Below are 21,979 nucleotides of genomic sequence, written 5' to 3'. Positions count from 1 at the left end.
GCTTCTCTTTTTAAAACAGTCATAGTAGGATGTTAGTGGTGGTGAGGTGATAAAGCATCTACCATTTTCTTAATGGTAATTCAAAAGATGTTAACATCAGTGATCCAGGCAGATCCTAAACAGAATGATTGTCTGCCCTAGTGTATATATTTGAGTATAACAATAACAGTCCTCAGTTTTTTCTAAACAGCTGAGAATAGCTCGATTTTCTTTATTCTTTTCCAATTAATGTTATCTGGGAAAGAAGAATATGATAGGGCTGTAAAAGTGAAGATACAAAAATTGTTGGTTCAAAATACTTTATGAACTTGGATGCTTTTTTTTTTTTTTTATTGTATTTCCAGGCTGCCAAGATGTTTGATGAAGAAGGCAGGAAGAAGTTTTTCACACAAGACATGAATAATATTCTTCTGGAGTAAGTGCTTATCTGTAGAACCTTCCCTTTTTGGAAAGGGGGTGAAAGGAAAAGTACAGAAGAGGAAGTATTATTGAGGTTGTTCCAACAAAGCCCTTAAAAGTCAATGAAGGTAGATCAGTCTAAGCTAGTTATTAGCTAAAGAGATTTATTTATGCATACAATTCCTGTCATTCCTGTCTGTCTTTATCCAGTGTAAAATGTTTTGTAGTGCCCTGGTCCTTGACTTCATGTGTAAAATTCAACAAAATTGCTGTTATTTGCTCCTGTCTCCCACTTTTGTAACTCAAAACACCTTCAGTTTTCATGAGGGCAAATGCCAGACTATTTTCTCTGTAATCTTCAATTAAGGGTTTAATATGTGTTCATATGCTAAGAAACAAATGTAATCTCTAGAAGACTATAATAGTCAAATCATATCACTTTTGATTTGCAGTGATATGTGTAAACTAAATTTGAATGAGTGTTCAACATTGCTGGACAAGTGCATACATGAATGGTTTCTTGCCATTGATTAGGACTTCTTTGTTTTATAAAAAAGCTTATCTGAAAAAGTCCCAAGCAACTGTTTTTAGTCTGCCTAGCTAGAATGTGCTATGCTTCCAAAGTTTCCTTAGGTTTTTGTTCAGATGTCATCTTTACCTTGGAGTGTGTCTCTGACTGAACATCTCCTGTTTGTTTGTCAGCATTGAGCTACAGTTACAGGAGGTGAATCCTGCCATCCGCAATGGAGTGTACTCACACCTGGAGGCTTTCGTGCCGTGCAATAAGGACACACTGATAAAGCGCCTGAAGAAGTTACACCTCAATGTCCAGGTAATCAATGATGGGGGAGAGGAGCTCCAGCAGGAGTCAATTATGTGACAGCAAGGAGGACTGAATGCAGCAGAGCGGAGCAGTAGCCATACAGCCTCAAATCAAGCAAAATATTTTTTGTCAGTTGCTAGATAAGTTTAAAAGGTTCTTTGCATGTGCCTGATATTGTAACTGCATTAGGAACAAATACTTTAAGTATTTCAGAGTCTTTATTCAAGAATAAAGTGTGTTCATCTTGAAAGCTGGATACAGGCTATGAAGGAATGTTTCTGCTGAGTACTGAGTATTACTGTAGTCAGAGGGTAGCTATCAAAGCAGCAGTGTTAGAAATAATGGTTATGATAGGCTAAAAAACCATACTTTTGTATTCACTTTTGTGTCAAGAAAAAAGGAAAGCTAGATGGATAATAGATGACCCAGCCTGTATTATTTGTTCAAAATTTCCTTTTGTTACTAGGTCTTACAAAATTATTTGTATGTCATTTTCAGTTAGTTTTCTTTTAAAGATTTTTTTTTATCAGTTGAATAGAAAAGTTATCTGTGATCTGAAGTACCAAATTCTTTAGATAAAATCCAGGACTAAATCTTAGAGAGGATCTGAAGATGAGTGCAGAGATCTTGGTACTTGATAATAAGGCAAACAGATTTAAATTATATTTCTAAGCAGATAAACATAAAATATGCTAGTTCTTTTCAATAAGCAATTAAAACTAATAATGTGAAGTCAGAAGATGTAGAAAGTAGATGTAGATGTAGAAAGAATTTAAAACATGTAGTGAAGTGTATGGTATATTACCTTAATGTTTGAAGTTCTTAATATTTGGAGACAATTCTAAATACATAGTCCTTACCCTTCAGGTACATAAACTGCATTTAATAACAATTTAATATTTGGATAATATAATACATATTCATATTTTGTTTATTACCTGGGATGTTTTTATACCACAGTTTTTGGAGATCTGATTAATAGGATACTTATTTGCAAATGTTGAGATATCGATTGGTCAATTTATCTCACTTTTTCCTCCTTAAGTTTTTTCCCCTTCCCTATTTTAGTTTAAAAACATTATTTAAAGAGATTATGCTGTAATGTTCTGGGATATTCACGACACATTTACTTGTGACTATCTTTTGTTGTTTCTAGTCTCAAGACTTAGGTGAGACATATGTGCATTTATATAATGGTGTTGCACCTAACAGGATTCAAGTGCCATGTGGAATATATCTGTTGCAGTCCATAAATAGTATTGGGAATGTTACCTTGGGAGTGATCCAGAAATTTTCATGGAACTATCTGAAATGATCTTTATTTTACATCTAATAGGTTTATTTTGGTGCTCCTCTTTTCACAGGACGACCGCTTGAGAGAACCATTGCAGAAGCTGAAACTGGCTGTCAGTAACGTCATGCCTGAACAGTTATGCAAGTATCAAGAGGACTGTCAGGCCCGCAATCAAGCCAAGAATGCCAAGTAGGTTATTCTGGAGACTGTGCATGCCTATTTAGAACCCAGCTGGAAGTTTGTATCCATGTTGTTTACTTCCTTAGCTCAGAAAATTGCTCTGCTCCAGTTTAAGGGTGTCTTTTTTGAATTGTACAAAATACTTTATTTTGTGTGTTACTGTCTGACACCAGAGACAAATCGTTATCTGAGATAGGTTTTGACAGAAAAAAAAACATCTGAAGGATTACTGGTTGATTCCTAAAATGAGGAATTAATGGAGGAGGATGGTATGTTGAGGTTAGTTATATATTTTGTCCTTGTTCATTGTGATTGTTTCAATCATAATTAACTAATTTTAGACTTCTAAGGGTATTAATAGCTCGTTAAGTATCCTGCCACTTTCCATTAGAGGCACTGCTTGAAGTTCATAGGGGCATCAGTGAAAGCATCTGTACAGTGTGTCATTTTCACTTGTCTGAGAACCACATAGTAGTGGGGAGAGGGAGATTAAACTGTTTATCCTGTAAGGAAGTATAGCAAAAATCTGAAAACAGGTCTTCTGTGGTTTATTTTTCCCCCTAACACCTAGAATGACACTCCTTTTTCAATGAAATATTTTGTCTGTGTAGTATAGCTCTAAAGAAAATGATTGTTCCAACTGTAGGTTGCAAGCGGAAGATGAACGAGAGAAAAATGGATCAGAGGAAGATGATGATGAGAAACCGGGAAAGAGGGTTGTTGGACCCAGAAAGAAGTTTCACTGGGATGACACAGTGAGGTAAGACAAAGCTACCTTTTCCATGAAGAATTTTGACTGAAGTTATAAAGGGATCTCCAAGAGAATGTTATTACATGATACTATTGAATAAATAATTTTGCCCGGAATTACACCTTGGAGAAGTTTTGAAGAGTGTTGGTGTTAAATAGGCAAACTGGAATTCTGTAATGGTGAAACACCTTATTTAACTTGAAAGGAAAATCCTGTGTCCAATCCTTTGAAGTTTCACTGCATGTTTTTCTGATTCATCCAAATACACAAGTATTTTCTGACTCCAGGACTTTGAGCTTTTTTAGGCAAAGAACCGGTGTGTAAGCAGTGTTAAAACTGCTTCCCACCTTTCTAGGAATATGTTACAAAAACCAATGGGCACTAGAGATTTCTGCCACAGGAGGACAGGCCATCAGGATTGGTGGTATTGATTTGGCAAGCCTCCCAGTCCAGCAGCTAGAAAAATGCATTAATTTTAACCCCTTCTCTTCCCTCTGAACACAAATTCTTTGATGTCTCTCAAGAGCAGCACAGATTCTTACCTGAAACTAGAGTTTGGTTTCCTAGAACAGATTTTTCTGAAAACTGAGATGACTACTATTTTTATCTATCTAATCTATATCTTTTAAAGGGGCTGGTGGACTTCTCTCAGTGAGTCTTTTTAGTATGTGAAGACAACAGGGAAGAAAGCTTCATGAAATATGTACAAGCACTATAGCTTGGACTGGCCTGGAGGGGAGAGATATTTAAATCTGTTGCTTTTTTCATTAAAGAAGCTCTGGAAGGCTGATGTTACTTAACTGTGTGCACTTTTATATTTTTAAGAACAAAAGACAAAATCCCCGTAAGAAAGAACCCTCTGTTGAAGTACTCAGTGTAGAACGGATTTCACTTCCTTTCAGGCAAATGAGAGGTCACTGTGAGCAGTGAGAGGAAATGTTCCAACTATGAGAAAAACATAAAGAAAATGTAAAAAAAAATTGCAAAATGATGGTAGGATGAAAACAAGAGCAATAGAGTCTTTTGGAAATGGAGAAGTGACAATGGTAGACCATACCGGTTTGTAGTAGCAATACTTTGAGCAGTACAAACTTCCAAAAAACACAGCTGGAACCAAGAACTTCTTCCAGCTATCAGTAGACAGCACCTTCAATTTCTTATCTTTTTTATATTGAGCTTTTGAAAGGATTGTGTCTTTCAATATATTTATTTTGTTTCATTTTGCAGGTCTCTGTTATGTAATCTTGTTAAGATCAAGCTGGGATGTTACGAGCTAGAGCCAAATAGAAGTCAGTCTGCTGAAGATTACCTCAAAACCTTCATGGAAACAGAAGTGAAACCACTTTGGCCTAAAGGCTGGATGCAGGCAAGGTAAGATACCTGCTTTATGTATTATTCACTTTGGTGTTATTTGGTTCATATTTATTGTCTTACATTTGACTCAGCCATGTACTGTTGATATTGGCTGGAACTTAAGAGTATGTTTGTGAAGCTGGAATATTTTGGAAGAACAAATGTTTCTCTAAAATTAATTTTCTGTCTTGTTTGTAAGCCTGAGTGTGTGAAACCCTACTGTTTTCCTTGGAGAGTTGCTTGCTTTTATCATCTCCTAGAGACTGAATGTTTCATTTGAGAAGTATGAGGTGGGAGGGTAACAGCTTGGAAAGTTCTGTATGGAAAAGTTCCTTTTATAGGAAGTGATACTGATCTAGAAATCAGTTTTGCCTGTATGTTAGAACATTGCTTTATCAGACTGCTCACACAGAATTTTGATAGCAGTGTTGACAACAGACTTAAGGATTCTGCTCTCTATTTCTTGTTTGCAGTTGGGATCCTCTGTTTTACCGCATTTAAAAATGTACCAGTTTCTATACTTGCTTCTTATGGACATAGGAAGAAACAACCAGACAAAAAAAAGAGGGAGAAATAAAATGGGAGCAGTAGTAAACCATTGTGAAATACAGGTTTGGCAGAGATTTCTAAGGGTTTGGAGTGAAAGAGAAGCAAGTATGGTTTGGCCTGAGTTCTTTCTTTCTGTAGTACTCACTGCAAAAGATAATTTAATCAAACCTCAACCTGATTGTAAAAGCTAAATGATACAACTAATCAACTTGTTCAAGAATACCTTGAGTTTAGTTTAGTCAAATCTGTATCAAGCTGTAAAAATAACTTTACTGAGATATTTCTTAGAACAGTCAGTGTAGAAATAGCTGGTTAAATAGTAACATAAGGAATGAATGAAGTTTCACACTTCCTGGCATACAGCTGACTTATTTTTGTTCAGTGATTTAGTTTTTTGTGGAAGTACACTAATGAGTGAGATTAATGACTGAATTGTCTGTTATGAAGATTTTATTGAATTGGATGAGACAGAGTTTCCCAGTTTTGTTTAAGAATGGAAGATAGGAAGATCACTGATGATAGTGGAGAAACAGTCAAGAGATTGTGAGGGGATTCAAGATTACATAGAGATGAAGCATATTAAAACTTTGTATTGAGAAGCCATAAAACATATGGTTCTCTCCTTTCCATTTAAGTCTGCTGGAAGTTTCTATGAGCTTTTAAACTATCCATATAATTGGCTTCAACGACAAAAGATGAAAACTAAACAATAAACCAAAATGCCCCCCAAAGTAAATGAAAACGACCAACAGACCAAACAAACCCAAACAGGTAACAGATAATAGCTTCCTGTTGAACAGCAAGACTTCATTTACTAACTGGATGGTTTTAGTACCATGATAATTTACAAATTGTCATGTATCTACTGGTGGGCACTTTCCTGCTTTCTGTTTAGGAAGTGATGTATTGTAATTTGTAGGCAAACAGTTATGCATGGAAAGAGGAAAATAAAGTATTTCTTTTTTTTTTTCTTTTTATTTCCTGGAGTCTGGCAGTGGTAATTCCTAATACAGCACATAATTCTTATTCTGAATGCTCATTTTGTTGGATGCTGGGTTAGGGATTATGCTGAAGGCTTATAATTTTTCATTTTTATATGTGGCCTCAAGTGAAAAGGAGCTATATGAACTTGAAAAAAAAAATAGGTATTTAATGCTAAAACTGATCTACTGACCATGGTTTTTTTAAGGAATTCTTACTAATCAGAATTGGTATACGGTACCAGAACTTTGTGTGTTCATTTTAGAAGAAAAATATCTTGCACTTCCAAAGTTAACTGTATTTAATGTTTCTCATAGCTCCATAAAAGAAGCAAGAGGTGTAAGGTATTGATCATAACTGGAAATTACAGAATCAGATGATTGTCAAGGTTGGAAGTGACCTCATATACTGCTCTGTCATTTCTTTGTACCATGTCTATGATTTCTGTCCTTTGATAGCCTTAAAATTTTGTCTTCAACCTTGAAGGATGATGCTACAAACTACTTGGGCCTGTGATTAATTTTGAATTTTCATCTCCAAATTGAAAAGATTAAGGAGAGGATAAAGCACCAAGAAGGAGTTGGAGAGGGAAATATTCTGGAGAAGCTGAATAGGTTGGGTGGTGGCCCATTAAACATATAATGAGGAATGCTGGTTTTGCTCCATGATGTTTTTTCATAGGCTTTCAGTAGTCTCTGATGGAACAATGCAATACAGATTTGGAGGTTAGTATGGTGAAGAAAATGTGAAAATGTAGCTGGAAATAGGAACTGAGAAGTAAGGCCCTGAACTGTAATGAGAGGATGTCAGTGTTTTCTTACCAGATGACATGAAATTCTTGGATACTCAGATTTTTTGTAATTATTGTAGCTCTGCAGGTTGTATTATGAGTAGTGAAAAGCTCTTGTTTAGACAGCTGTTCACGATGCGGTCAGTGTCAACGTGATGGCAGTGCTGTAAGAAAATTGTCCTAGTTTGCCTATCTGGAAACAAGGAAAGGGACCAAGTGTCCATTGTCTGTTTGTAGCTGCATTTGAATAGTAAGCTGTAGGACAGATACAGGTCAGCAATCATTTTCACTTTCCTCTTGGCAACTCAGGAGCTGAAAACATTGAATAAAAGCATGTGAAGTGTTGAGATTTGTCATACTGGCTCTTGCCATTCCTTGGTTCTGTAGTAATATGTGTAAGTCCAGTGTAACAGAAGTCAAAGAAATGATACACAAGAGCCTAAAGTTTTTCTTTTCCTAAACTTTCAAACTTTCACTTAAGTTTTTTCAGTACTAAAATTACTGAAGAAAACTAGAAACAAGCTTGGCTACTGTGTTCTGACTTCTATCTTCTGTGCTTTAAAAAACCCCACAAGAGATTAATAACCACAAACCCAAGCCTATGATCAGTATGCTGGACATGTATACACAATAATCTTTTATTTTATATTTGAAATATTTCATTAGTCTTTGAGGAGAGAGCATTCAAAGTGTATTTCTTCTGTCCAATTGAAGGAAGTAATATTTTATGTTGATTTTTGTTTGGCTGTTTACTGAGGTATTTTGAGCATAAATGCAGATTATTACATTTTTTTTAGATTCTTCTATTTACGGATGTCAAGACCTATACCATGACAGCAATACAAAGTAATTATTAGCTCCCTTGGGGGCAGATAATCAAAGGCTGTACGAAAACCCAAACGATATTTGCGTATTTGGTGGTCACGTGCTGTTTATCACGGTAGAATCACTTAATGTTTCTTTTCTCACCACTCTTTTAGGATGCTTTTTAAAGAAAGCCGAAGTGTTCACAATCACCTCACTTCTGCTCCGTGAGTATAATAGTGACAACTTGCTAAGATCTTTAGGTTGTGCATAGCATCTTTTCTCATCTTCCTTGTACCTCTTTTAGACAGAGGGAAGGAAAGGGAGGTACTTTGGAATTTATTTGAAGATACAGTGATGTTTATAATCTTTTTTAATGCTTTAGTTGAGGCATATAACTGTAATGTTCTTGTGGCATTATATTTTGTGAAGTGGCTAGATAAGTCCAGGGGTTATTAATTCTTGAATTAATACCTTTTACTCAAAGCATTACGCACTGCCTAAATTTTGACATATTAAACTGAACTCAGACTGCAGTACTTCCTGGTTTTCTTTTCCTCAAAAAAGTCTCTAATCCCAGAAGGCTGTGTATCTTAGTGGGATTTTATCTTCATTTTCAGACAACACTGTGTGCCTCTCAGGAGCTGTCCACATTCAGTCAGAATTCAAATTGTTATGACTTTAAGTAACATAAATTCCAACTTTTGTGATAAATATGATTAACATAGGATATTTTTCTGCATCACATCAAAACTGAGTCATGGTCCACCTACAGTAAAGTCTTTTTTTAACCAGGTGCATTTCTAGTTGCTTAGGAAAGGATCAAAAATTGCCTATACGATGTAAATCTATTGATTGCTCTTGAAGAAATGAAGTGTGAAATGCTGAACCTCTTAAGTTGAAGCCAATAACTAATAATCCTTAATGCTGTCCTTACTTGCATAACTGCAGTTTGTGTACATTGCAGAAGAAAATCTGCCAGTTTCCTAAATTACTTCTTGCAACAAACAAATTAGAACAAACTGTTCTAACAGTTGATGAGCAACAAACCACTTTCATGGGGGGAACAAACAGCTGTTTTTATCTGGCTTGAAATAAATGAGAATAGGAAGCATCCTCCTCAGGGACAAAAATACCTATGTAAGAAGTGAAATTATATTACTATTCTAGAAGACTTCAGTGTAGACAAAGCTTTACTAAGTAGACAAACTCATAATATTAAGAGGTTGAAATTAATTGATATTTTGAAGTTCCTCTAAATCAGAAAAATAAAACCAGATCTCTAGATATATCCTGATCTATGTGTCAGGTTATATCATAAATTCAGTTGATTTTGAAATTAATTTGCATAGAGATAGATGGCCAGAAAATTAATTGATAGTGTGCTATTTTTCTTTGCCTCTATATTTCAAACAACTTTTCATTTCAAGGATGTTTTATTATTAAAGCTGGACCCCTGTAGTCATCATTCTAATTTATTGGAATATAATTAGGGTAACACTTAAAATGAAAATTCTTTGTGGTTTTTTTGGTCTTCTGATTCACATTTATCCCTTCTGTTTTAGGGCAAAGAAGAAGGTGATTCTGGCCCCTAAACCCAAAGTGAAGGTAAAAGCAAATTAAGATATCTGAATACACACTTAATGGTCCAATGTGACCATTTGGTACAACCTGGTTCTGCCTCTGATCATGAAAAATTCTTGCAGAAGGGTTCTGTCCGGCAATGCTTACTGGCTTGGTGGTGCATTATTTCAAAGAATGTAGTACAAAATACTGCTGTATTAGTCTATTGAAAATTGACTATGAAGAGGTACTAGTTCCAGTCATGTTTAAATGTGTACTTTGTGTGTTTCCAGTTTGTGTTAAATTTGGCAACACCGGAAAACAGTGTGGTTGGAAGGACACCGTAGTATAGAGGTCCTCATTTGATGTGATCAGGTGTTGTCTTAATTCAGTGGCAGTTTTACTAAGTGATCAGATTAGGTACCCTATTCTGCACAGTATTGATTGTTCTTCACCATATGGTTAAGTTAACCACTTCTGGTTAAGTGGAGCAACAGTGCTAGATTTTTAAATCCAAATACTGAATTAGCACGTAGGGCTCCAGCACCTAGATATCACAAATATCTTAATATGAGAATTTCAATAGTAGATCTTTGTTTTGTCTGAATTTACTGAATAAAAATATTACACTAACATGACCTTAAATCAATTTCAGAAAGACTGCTAAACCTGATGTTTCCTATCCCTTCAATTTCAGGACTCCAGTCCAAAAAAAGAACAGAAAACTTGTATGTCTTCAGTCAATTCAAGTTGTGCTACTGTACTGAGTTCCAGTGCAGCTGTGTGCACCCCAGCCAGCTCTAGTTGCACAGCAGCTCCAGAGACTATCTGCTTGGATGACTCACTGGATGAGGACCTCTCTTTCCGCCCACCCTCACTGGATTCTGTTTCTGATGCTCTGGCAGTTATCAATAATGGTGCCAAGGGATCACCTCTTGGGTCCACCATAGACACACCAACATCCAGACCTCGCCCTGGGCTGAGGGAAGAGAAACTAGCAAGCATTATGAGTAAGTTGCCTCTGGCAACTTCAAAGAAAGTAGAGCCCACTCAAACATCCCATTCATCAAGTCTTATTGCTGGTCACACAGGGCCAGTACCAAAGAAACCCCAGGACTTAGTTCACACTGGTATCTCTTCAGGCCTTATTGCTGGATCTTCAATTCAAAATCCCAAGGTTTCCTTAGAGCCTTTGCCAGCCAAACTACTTCAACAAGGACTACAGAGGTCAAGTCAGATACAAGCTGCTTCCTCCTCTTCTCAGACTCATGTTTCTTCCTCTAAGACTCAAGCAGCTATTTCCACCTCCTCTCAAAGAACCAAGGATGCTAATATCTTGGTATCGTCTGCTGAGGCTCAAGGTGGTACTTCTTCAACATCACAAGTGACAAAGGTGCACCAGCATTCAGCTGTACAACAGAAATATGTATCTCCCTTACAAGCAACTATTAGTAAATCACAGACCAATCCTGTGGTGAAATTGAGTAGTAATCCTAAACTCTCTTGCTCATCACCAGTCATCAAGGCTCAAGATAAGTCTGTAGTGTATCGCCTGCCTTTGTCTAATCCCTCATCCGGAAGTGGCTCTCAAGTGTCTCACCCACTGGTTTCTCGGACAACATCCAGCACCTCTACCTCTAGTAACTATTTAGCCAAGGCTATGGTGTCACAAGTTTCTTCCCAGGGTTTCAAGCCTCCCTTCTCCATGGCTGCCTCTCCCAAACCTGCTGCCTCTCCCAAGCCCACTTCATCTAAGCCCTCTGTGACACCCAAGCCAAATGCATCACCTAAATTTTCATCTAAGTCCACCTCATCCCCCAGGCCTGCAACAACACCCAGTTCTTCCAGTTCAAGTGCACTAGTTTCCCAGAGTAGTCACTCCAGCAACAACCCCCTTCATAAACAGACCAGTGGTGTAAATATCAGCAGGCAGTCTCCCACAGTGAATTTGCTGTCTTCTAATCGCACCTCAGGCCTTCAGCCTGCAAAAAACCCTCAGGCTTCTTCAAAATTGCCCAACTCTTCTCCTTCTGGAACTGTTGGTAAAAATAATCTGGGTGGAGTTGGAATGAATGTACCTGCCAGCAGAGGCAGTAACCTTAACTCAAGTGGAGCTAGTAGGACTAGTCTGTCTGGGGGAGCAGGAAGTGGAACACAGGGTGCTACTAAACAGTTGTCAACTCCACACAGACCATCTTCTGCCTCAGGGTCTCCAGTTGTAGCAGCCAGTGTGCAGGTACGCATCTAACGAGTTTACATTTGAGCCTTACATAAATGTTTATCACACTTATTTTGTAAACATTCTTGCTATATTTTATCTTGATCTGTAAATGTCATAAATTTAATTTTTTACCATTTTAAGCATAATGCTGATACTGATGAAACTATTTCACACTAAAGAATGTGTATTTCCAGCTGATGTGGAATGCCAGGATCAGTGTGGAACAAATCCTCACTGTAAACTGTTTGTTGGTCTATACTGTGGAAAAGAATTCACTTTTTTTCTTTTAACAGCACTAGAAAAGGTAAGCTTTGTGTGACCATATTCTCAGTGGATGTCGTATTTACTTGCATTATTTGATTTGTGAATTCTCTCATATTGACATATTTGTAATGATGGTGGTCATGTAAAAGGTGTCTTCATATGTTTGTTGTCAGGCTTCGTGATTAACTGCAAAACTAGAGTTCAGTTGCATGTGGTTGACTGTAATTCAAGACTTGTAATTGTAATTAACACTTGCAAGGGCTTTGCTTTTGTATTTGTGACTATGTATTTTGTTCTGTAGGATCTAGTCAAACTGAATGAGACACCCCATTAATATATAAATACCCTAGAAAATAAAAGCTTATACTAACACTAGAGATAAGACAAATCAAACAAGACAAATATTTTGAAAATACTGTTGTTCTAAAACATATAAACCTATTATTTACCCAGAAGACAACTTGCTTTCCCAGCTTGTGTTCTTCTTACTGGGAATGCTTAATTACTGAGATGATTTGGTGCTTTCCTATCTCTAGTGTTCTCTATGCTGAAGTCATCAATACTTAAGAAAAGCAGTATTGCTGTAAATTACATTTGGTGTACAGCAAATGAAAAACTTCGTATTACTCTGAACAGCGTACATTGCTGTTGCATGGGAGTGATGTATACTCAAATTCTGGCAATATTTTATAATCTCTTAGTTTGCCATCAAATTCTTCCTAATGCAGCTGAATAACAGGAGGAAGATGATTTTTACAAAACACTTCTATGGTCTTTCATCCTACTGTACTAAAACAGTCAGTAATAAAAGTCTGGCAGGCTCTGACACAGCATTCACTTATTCTGGGTGCTTTGAATGGAGAAAAAATCCACAACCTGTATGCTGTGTACAGGCCACTGAGGTGCCACATTATAGCCATGCCACATAACATCTGGAGAAGAGCTGAACCAAGTACAGTGCAGTTTGAGTACTCTGGAAGGTGCCTGGAGGAGACAAAAGGGGCTACAATGAATGGACTGGGAAGAGAGTTGTTTCTTCCTGGTGCAGTCAGCAGAATCCAGTGGATGCAATGGCTATGATGTAGAACAAAATGTGAAATGGGTGTGGTAGTGTTTAAAGATGAAGGGAAATAAGCAGTGTTGTGTTGGATGATGAGATGAATTCTGTACCTGTAGTTGAAGGCATGTAATTTTTTTGTTAGAAACACTGATCACCTGAGTAATGAAATACATTTTGGCCACAGTTCTACTGAAGAGCACTCAAGTGTGGGGTGTGTGGTGAATAATCAAGCAACATGAGTCCATACTATAATACAGCAAAATAAGGTGTGTTGATATATAGAAAGGGGTAAATCATCTAGAAGTACTGAGTGGCATATGATATCACTAAAATAATTATTGAGACCTTCCATATGGGTTTTTTTGACACTTCAGAAATTACTTTGATAACCTAAAAACGGTTCAGAAGAACACTATGAAAGAAATCAAAGAAGATAAACTATGGAATAAGGCTGTTGCTGCTGTGCACTGTGAAGCTTAGTCAGTGGAGTACATTCAGAGAAAGATTAGAATTTAATTACCTCCCAGTTCAAGTACTCTAAAGGGGAAGAGATTTGTGATCACAGAGGTTTTTATTTAGCTATAAAGGTCTAAAGGCTGCTGAACCAACATCAGTTCCAGACTAGTTGTTAGGTACAATGTACTAAGAACTTAGTTATTCCTCTTAAAACTTCACATAAGACTGAATCTCCTTTCCTTTAAACCCTTAGGGATTTAATTCCTATTTGAGATGTTATTAGAAGATGAGAATGGTACCTGCATTGCTCATTTTAATATTCTGGTCTACTTACATTAAAGATGAAACAAGATGATTTAATATGATAATAAAGGTGTTCTTAACTAGGAAGCTTCCAAGAATTGTTTCCCTCCTTTCCACTTCTGATTGACACAATTATTTACCAGAATACAAGTTTATACTTGCTGAGGCCTCACAGAAAGTTACATCTTAAGGACACAAAGCCAGAGTACATGTGTAATTCCCTTAAAAAGATCTACCTACCCTTAGTACTTGAGCAGAATCTGGCTTAGACTTCTAAAGATCTGAATGACTCAGATCTGCATGATCAGTTCTTTTAAGAACTCTTGTACAAGAGTGAAATAGAAACATCTGAACTGCAGTTCCTTTAGGGCATGCTCTGTAGCTCTTTTCTTCACTGTACTCTCTCCTCCTTTTTGAGTAAGCAAGCAAGATCTTGGCAGAGCACTTTACAAAGTTTCTGTTTTCAGGCATTTTACAAATTCACAGTTGTAAAACATTACTGTATGGCTTTTACTTTTTTGTCCTTTACTAGATTACATAAGCAATGAACAGTCATTTTTTTGTACATAAGCTTATTATGAAATTAGTACTTTTAAAGGCAAAAGAGAATGATACTATGTTGATACTTTTCATTATTTTTTTATTTTTTTTACTTGTGGGGTAGAGTATGTTGTAGAAGTTGGTACCTTTAACATGACATTAAGATAATGTTTATATTAAGTGTTAATATAAACACTTACTAGGAAGATCATGTGTAGGTAATTACCCTTTACAGGGCCACTGTTTGAAAATACTATGTTTTCTCATAAGCAACTGTCCTTTCTTTAGCTGCTTTCATCGGAACATCTTAAGACCAAAACTGGTAATAAAAACTTTATCCATGCTAGGAGATTTCATCACTTTGCTTTTCCTGTAAGTTGTTACTACAGAATTCAGTGAAATGTCGTTTTCATTTTAAGCTCATGTGTTTATTAAAATAATTTTAAGTTTTGGGTTTAGTTGAGGCTTGTAAAAATGCACAGATTTGAAATCCTATTCCGTCTGAGTCTTTTTAATTCAAATAACTGCAATATCTGAGTTGAGTCTGGTTCAAAGTGCTTTCTGTACTAACTGTTTTGTAGTAGATAATTAGAGAACTTAACATTAGCATATGAAATTACTGTATATGTAGTGAAAGAAAGTGTTAATAATGAGCTCATATAATGTTAGAGGAGTTAATGCGATTTGGGAGCTGTTGTAGCTAAAATGTTCTGACTAATCTTGCATTTTAATTTTAAAACTGCAGTGAATTTAACTTCATTTTGGCACTTAGAGTGAAGAGATTATTTTCCTTTGCTTTTTTCCTTTTCCTCTGACATTAACAAGCACACCTCTACATACGTATGTATGTGTGTATGCATGCATTTTGCTAACCTGACATCTTAAGTTTGGGGATCCTTACATAGGAATCTTAATTTTCAGAATTCATTGTTTCTCTGCAACCTCTTTAGAAATAATATTAAGACCCAGATTTGGAAAGGGGGGAGGTGTAATACTGTACTTCTAAAGAACTTCAGCTCTACATTGGATAATTTCATATTATTAATCTAATAGAGGATATTGCATTACATTGTGGCTGTAGACCAGTGCATAATTAGAAAGGAGATCAAGGAAATTACCTGTAAGGCTAATGAGAAAAATATGATAGATGAACCATACTCTTATGTCTGAATCTGCAGTATAACTGTGCTTGCTTAGCAAATGAACACTGGGAAGGCTTCCTAGGTGGATAAGTGGATATTCATTAATAGTTTAATATACTTCTCAACAGAGCAACACTTAACAGGGAATAGTTGATTTTTATACCCTTGAAGAATACAATTAAAATATTTAAAAATCTTGAAGTACCACTCCTTTTTTTTTTTTTTTATTGCATAGTCAACAGCAGGAGCATCGTTACTGGCTAACGCCTCACCTCTGACTCTCATGGCATCACCCCTGTCTGTAACCAGTCAGAACGTGACGTCTACACCATTAACTCCTTTTGGGATGCTGGGTGGCCTTGTTCCTGTGACTGTGCCCTTCCAGTTTCCCTTGGAGCTACTTGGCTTTGGGACGGACACAGCTGGAGCGACAACCACCTCGGGATCTACCTCAGCGGCTTTCCACCACAACCTAACTCAGAGTGAGTGGAATTATGACACTGTGCTATAAGGAAAGATGCATCCTTAAAATGGAAATTGAGTAGGGAAGCAATAAAGTCCTGAGACACTCAGATTTGGTTCATGAAAATCCCTACAGGACTGTAAATTGCTTTCCTTCACGGATAAAAACTTTCTTTACATAATTACCTAAGTGATATAAATCACCTTTGATAAGCTTAACTTCATTGTTATAGTCACAGTATATGTTTAGTTTTGAATGTACTTTTTTTGGGTTAACTTCTAATACCTTAGTTTTAGAAAAAAGTCTTCAAATGTCATTGTTGAAATAAGAGACTTAATATGGTGATTCCTAAAAGTAGCTGTAACTCAATCTCAGATATTAAACAGCTCTCTTATGACGAATTATCAACCAAGATGGCATTTACTTTTTATGATTGCTTATAAAGAAGGTATTTACGTTCTTAAGCCATGTAAAATATTGGTTTTTCTTCCAAACAAAATGATATGAAGAGTTGCATCCCAGTAGTAAGGCATGTTCCTTGCTCTGACTACTGACTAATTATATTTGAATAGGTTTGTCTCTGTTGACTTATTCCAGCCATCAGAGTGCTATTAGGTATTTATTCTTTATTTTGGAGATAAGCCTGCTACTACAGCTACACTACAAAAACTCATTTCACAGAAACTGCCTTTCTCCTTAAGATTTATTTTTTATCTTTGTTCTCCTTATTTCCCCCCCAGACTTACTGAAGGGTTTACAGCCAGGTGCTCAGCATGCAGCAACGCTGTCTCATTCACCTCTGCCTGCTCACTTGCAGCAAGCTTACACAGGTAGTAAAGATATGATATATTTCTTATTCCTTATTTTTAACTTATTTTAACTTAAAAGTCAGATTTCTGCCTTAGACTGAAATATAATGTATAAAACCAGTGCTTAGTTTAGAGAAGACATAACATAGAGACAAACTTTGGGAGCAGCTGGCAGAACTTACACTATTGTAGCAGTATTTTTGGAACCTGAATGATTTTTTTTCCCCTATTTCTCTTCAAGGTCAGGAACAAAAAAATTTCAAAAATTCCAGTACTTATCTGCAGCAATTCTAGAAACTGAAGTGTACAAATTCAACTGGTGGGGAAAAAAGGAATAGTACTTGCTGGACTAACACGATTGTTTACAGGCATATAAAGTTTATCCACTAAAAATTTTCAATTCCCCTCTGAAGGAAGAACTGACCTTCAAGCTAAAAGCTTTTTTCATGTTTCTTAAAAGAGTATATTCACATGTGAATGGTGGGACGGTTTCTTAATGGAATATCTGCTTTCCTTGGGAATTCTATGCTTGATAGGGGTTGCATATTTTGATTGAGAAGGGAAACTTGAAGCAGTAGATTTTATTTTTCTGTTTGTAAGGCTTAGAGCAGGAAAATTTTCAGAAAGCTTTAGAATACACAGTTTAGAGTGTACACCTTTGTCACTCATAGTGTGCTTTCTGCAGGCCAGGAGAAGGAATGGGAAAGATGGCAGTGGCTTGGAGGGCGTTCTTCATTTGAGAGTTCTCAGTACCAAAAAAATTGGGCAGTGTTTTGGTGTGAAGCTTGATACATCAGATTTCAACAACGCTATTTCTAATAAATGAACTACAGAGAAGATGCAAAGTCTTCCACTCAGTTAAAACAAAACTTTTTGGTGATGCTAAAGCTGAACCTGCCAAATTCCCATCTCTCCTACTGTAAGTTACAAAAACAAAAGTTCACTCATGCTTTTATTCTTCCCTTTTGTTTCTGTGTCTCAACTACAGATGGAGGCCAAAGTAAAGGGGACACTAAGTTACAGCGGAAAAACCAGTGACTTCTGGATGAGCAAGGGAGCTGAAGCAGTTCTGGTTGGCTGACAGAATCTGCCCAGTTGGGAAAGTGCTTATTGTCACAGGGCTGCTGTTTCTGTCAATGTTTACATATTCTGATCCTAAGCACTGTGGTGAGAGGAAGAAGAAAAATAAAAAAATACTTGATCAAAGAGAGAAGGAAAAGGAGGACTGGTCCTCCTGGTCATGCAGACTGGTCACAGTTTGATATTGCCTAAAGAAACAACCTTTTTTATCTGCTCTGATTGGCTCTTAAAAGAAATTGATCGTCAAACCCACAGCAGCACCAACATTTTGTTTCTGGGTGGAGTCCAATGAAAAGTGGAAATGGTGAAAGGAGCTAGAATAGGTTTCTCCGTTCATTGCGTAAGGTGGATTCATCCTTAGTGCCCAAAGTGCCCAGTGTAAGATTGTGTAGGTCCTGAGTGTACTATACAGTTATGGACCAAAGGTTGTGTAGAATAGAGATGGTGCTGGGATACTTTGCATTATAATTAAAACTTTAGACAAAAGCAGTTTCTGATAATGGGCATTTATCCAGCTTTAGAAGGCTGTTTGGCTTTAGGGAGCCTACAGATGTATGCAGTCTCAATAGAGAATTGTCTTCAAAAACAGATCTCCTGGTACATCAATATGTGAGACACAGACTATTTGTTTTGGTTAATTTTCAGGGTTTTTTTAAGTACAAAAGTTCTTATTTAAGGGAGGAAGGGGATGAAAATTCATTCACATGAAAAGAAACCCACATTTTATTGGTCAGACTAGCATTTCTTTCCCACATTTTTAAATCACACTAATGTTTCAGTATTTCCTTTTGTTAAACTTTTTATCTTGTGCTTATTTGCTACTGAAAAGATACTCTATTCATGTCTTTCATAAATCACAACCAGTTCTTTTCTCATTCTCAGGCTTCATCTTTTATCTTACTCCTCCCAAAAGCCATGCATTATATTGATTTGCTAGTTAAAGAAAGCTTATTGTGACCTATTCCAGAGTCAAATTAATACTGCTTCAGGCATTAGCCAAAGAAGAGTCGTTCAAAAGCGACCAGAGGTGCCTTCTCTTCTGGGGGCTGAATGGGTTGTCTCCAGCATTTCCAGCCCCTGCTGGCCTGGGGAGTTTGACCTGAACTCTTTTTTACATGGTAGCGCAAGACTGCAGAGCTGGCTTTGTTGTTTTGGTTTTTTTTTCTTTGATAGCAATACATCAACCAGTTCACATGTAAGATTAGGAAGCATCCGGCACATGTTGCACTTTTGACACTAGGACAGAACTTTGGTGTTGAGTCCCTTGTGCTGTCGGATAAAAAGTGAGAATGGCAGAAACATAAAATTATTTATGACTAAGTAAGTCATAAAGAAAAGGAGCAAATAAACCAGTATGATGCCCTTCTCCTTCAACCCTGAAACATTCCTTTGACCAGAGATGCTGAAATTCTTAGTAAATAGTTTTTCTGGTAGTTTGACTTGAGATTGAACCAGACACTACTGGTTATCTCACACCTTTTACAGAGACTTTGACCCCTGAATAATGAATCTTCAATGTTTTTTGCTAGATAACTTAGAGCTTGCAGGTTTCTTTTACATGTGATTTATTTTTTCTTAGATCAGGCAACAATTTCTTTTCTATTTAGAGCTCATTTTAATTTTATATAAATATATATACATAAATTTAAAATAATATATATTGTGTATTTAGTATAAAAATGTTGGGTTGAGCTCAGCAATAAATGTTTTTGCACAACACTTCTGTGAAAGACAGATTGGTTTAAGATCCATTAGTTCATAAGTTTCACTCCACAGCATCTGCCAATTAAATACTTTTTAGCTGGAGCTAATGTTTTGTATATGGTGTGTTGATCAGATAAGGTTGCATCTCCATCCTGGTTTAGAGTTGAAACACATACAGCTATGGAGACCCTGGCATTAATACTACACAAATTCTGTCAAAATACCATAAACTATTTACAGTGCAAGCTTAATCTGATATTTTTTTCTTTTTTTCAGGAAGGGTTGAAGGAAGCCAACTTTGTTTTTTGAGGTCTAACAGTTCTGGCAGGATGTTAATTCTCTGAACTGTGTCAAACCTGAGAACTTTAATGATGCATGTAGCTAAGGGAGTTGCAGCAGTGAGTCATTGGGCAGCAATACATTTAAAGGACCCTGTCCTAAGAGAGTTCTACCTCTTCTGTGTTTTCCTCATCAAGGCATCCCATTCAAATTGTCATCTTTGAAATTTTAGACTGGGAGACTTGGAGTCCTTTATAACTACAGCACAAATTCCCTTTCAATATTCCTTTCTTCCTGGAAGTATGCTTTATCTTCAGTTGAAGAGTATTCTCTCTAAGTCTTGAGGGTAGGAATAGTCCTGCCTCTGTGTCCTGTTGAGCTTCTCAGTCTTGGGAAACAAGTAAACTAATACTTATTGTGGAAATAGATACTAGGATGATGAAAATAAAGATGACCATCCATTGTTTGTGAATCAGTTCAAACAACCTCCCCCCCACCAGCAGGTAACTGTTTTCAGTCATCACACTCCTGTTAGTTATTACTCTCCTGAGTGAATTTGAATGAACCACATTGGGGGTGGGGGATCCTTTACTTGCTGTTTTCTGTTCTCCCTGGTTAAGCCTAGCAAGGCCAAATCAAAGGAAATAAAAAGGTGGTTCCTAGAGACCTTTGCAGGTAGCATAGACAGGATGGGGAAGATTACTGCAACGTTCAAATGCAAAATTAGGTTAATGTTTTACTACTTTCTGCACAGCAGCTCTTCTGAAGACATTCCCCCCCTGCCCAGGTTTTTACTACTTTTTAAGGGCCTTTGTTAATAAATAAACTGTAGTTGTACATACTAAATAAACCCTCAGTATTCACAAGCAATAAGAAAGCCAAGCAGAGCTGTCTTTTCCAGGCAGCAGGGCTGAACTTGGTTTGGGGACTGTATATGAGCTAACGTGTCAAGCTCTCTGAAAGCCCCAACCAAATGCAAGCAATAACTTCAAAAATAGGTTTTAGATGTTGAAACTGTCTGGGTAGTATTCCCTGCTACATGATCCAAAGTCCCAAAAACCATGGTAGCTATTTTAAATCATTAGAGACTCTTGCAAAGAAAGAAGGCAGGCTAGATGAAAAACAGGCTGCAGAGTTTCCTGATCTCTTGGACTATAACTGCAGTGTTCTCCCATTCCAAGATACAAATGGCCTAAGTCACTTTATCCAGCCTTCTCTGTTGATTTGAGAAACATGTCTAAATGCTGATCAACTGAGTCACAAGTGCGGATGCTGTGGGTTTCACATCTGTTTTCTGCTAATCAGAAGTAACTTTTAATCACTTGGGTTCTGCTTTGTGTTTCAATAAGATCAAAGTTGTCTGATGCACGGATTTAGAGGTGGAACAGGTGCTAAAAGCCTGTTCCTTCCTGCAGTCCCATCACCTGACCCTTCCTCCACACTCCTTCTCCACTTGGTGCAAGACACTTGAGGACATGAAAACAAAGAACTCTGCAACTCTCCCAAGCTGCCATCAGTTGTGCGAACCAGTAACCCTCTGGGAGTCACACTGGACTCCAACTAACTTTATCACATTTGCTGCTACATTCGTAAAATGAACTTTTGGCTGTATTTATTAGAAGATTTTTAATCTAGTTTACAGATTTTCTTTTTTGTTTTCTTTTGATTAGTTTTTGCCCACAGTTGGATTAGAATCATTCGGGTGTTTGGGTTGATGGGGTTTTTGTTTTAATTTTTTTATTTGTTTGTTTTTGAGTGAATTGGTGAAAGCACAGTGGTCCCTCTTCTGCTTTAGTTCTGGATTTTTTTTGAAGATGGCATTGCAGGAAAAACCTACAGCCAAGCCAAACTGTGGAAGGCTTCCTCCCACACCTAACTTTCATCTTTTGCTGAACTGGGGGGAAAAAATCATTAAAGGGACACTTGATTTTTTGTTTGGCCTTGTTACTTGTTTTGTTTTTGTTTGTTTTTTTCATAAAATGAACCAGATGGTTAAAGCATTAGGTAAACAAATGATTAATTAACACTTTATGCAATTTTAATTTTATAGAAATTTTAAAAAAGGTTGGTAGACTTTGATTGGTCCAAGCTCTGGTGAAATGGCTGTTACCTTTCATGACTTACTTGATTCAGGCCTTTGTCCTTTTTTTAAGTGCCTTTTTTTTTTTTTA

General features: G+C 36.8%; 1 protein-coding gene across 1 annotated transcript in view; it reads left to right on the top strand.

The window, feature by feature from the left end:
- Nucleotides 1-21,740, top strand: part of UBN2 (ubinuclein 2) — a 46,758-nt gene extending 25,018 nt beyond the window's left edge. The window contains exons 7-17 of the mRNA XM_005527697.3: nucleotides 345-415; nucleotides 1,102-1,231; nucleotides 2,587-2,705; nucleotides 3,343-3,456; nucleotides 4,675-4,818; nucleotides 8,101-8,151; nucleotides 9,490-9,532; nucleotides 10,185-11,723; nucleotides 15,709-15,955; nucleotides 16,677-16,766; nucleotides 17,734-21,740. Coding sequence (XP_005527754.2) covers nucleotides 345-415; nucleotides 1,102-1,231; nucleotides 2,587-2,705; nucleotides 3,343-3,456; nucleotides 4,675-4,818; nucleotides 8,101-8,151; nucleotides 9,490-9,532; nucleotides 10,185-11,723; nucleotides 15,709-15,955; nucleotides 16,677-16,766; nucleotides 17,734-17,783 — 2,598 coding nt within the window. The 3' untranslated portion in view covers nucleotides 17,784-21,740. The remainder of the gene's footprint in view (nucleotides 1-344; nucleotides 416-1,101; nucleotides 1,232-2,586; nucleotides 2,706-3,342; nucleotides 3,457-4,674; nucleotides 4,819-8,100; nucleotides 8,152-9,489; nucleotides 9,533-10,184; nucleotides 11,724-15,708; nucleotides 15,956-16,676; nucleotides 16,767-17,733) is intronic.
- Nucleotides 21,741-21,979: the final 239 nt, after the last annotated feature.

This window comes from Pseudopodoces humilis, chromosome 5, assembly GCF_049639895.1.
Source record: "Pseudopodoces humilis isolate 2021_Gansu_Grassland_sample_001 chromosome 5, ASM4963989v1, whole genome shotgun sequence".
In the NCBI taxonomy this organism is placed as follows: domain Eukaryota; kingdom Metazoa; phylum Chordata; class Aves; order Passeriformes; family Paridae; genus Pseudopodoces; species Pseudopodoces humilis.
This window is presented reverse-complemented; position numbering and strand designations above follow the sequence as displayed.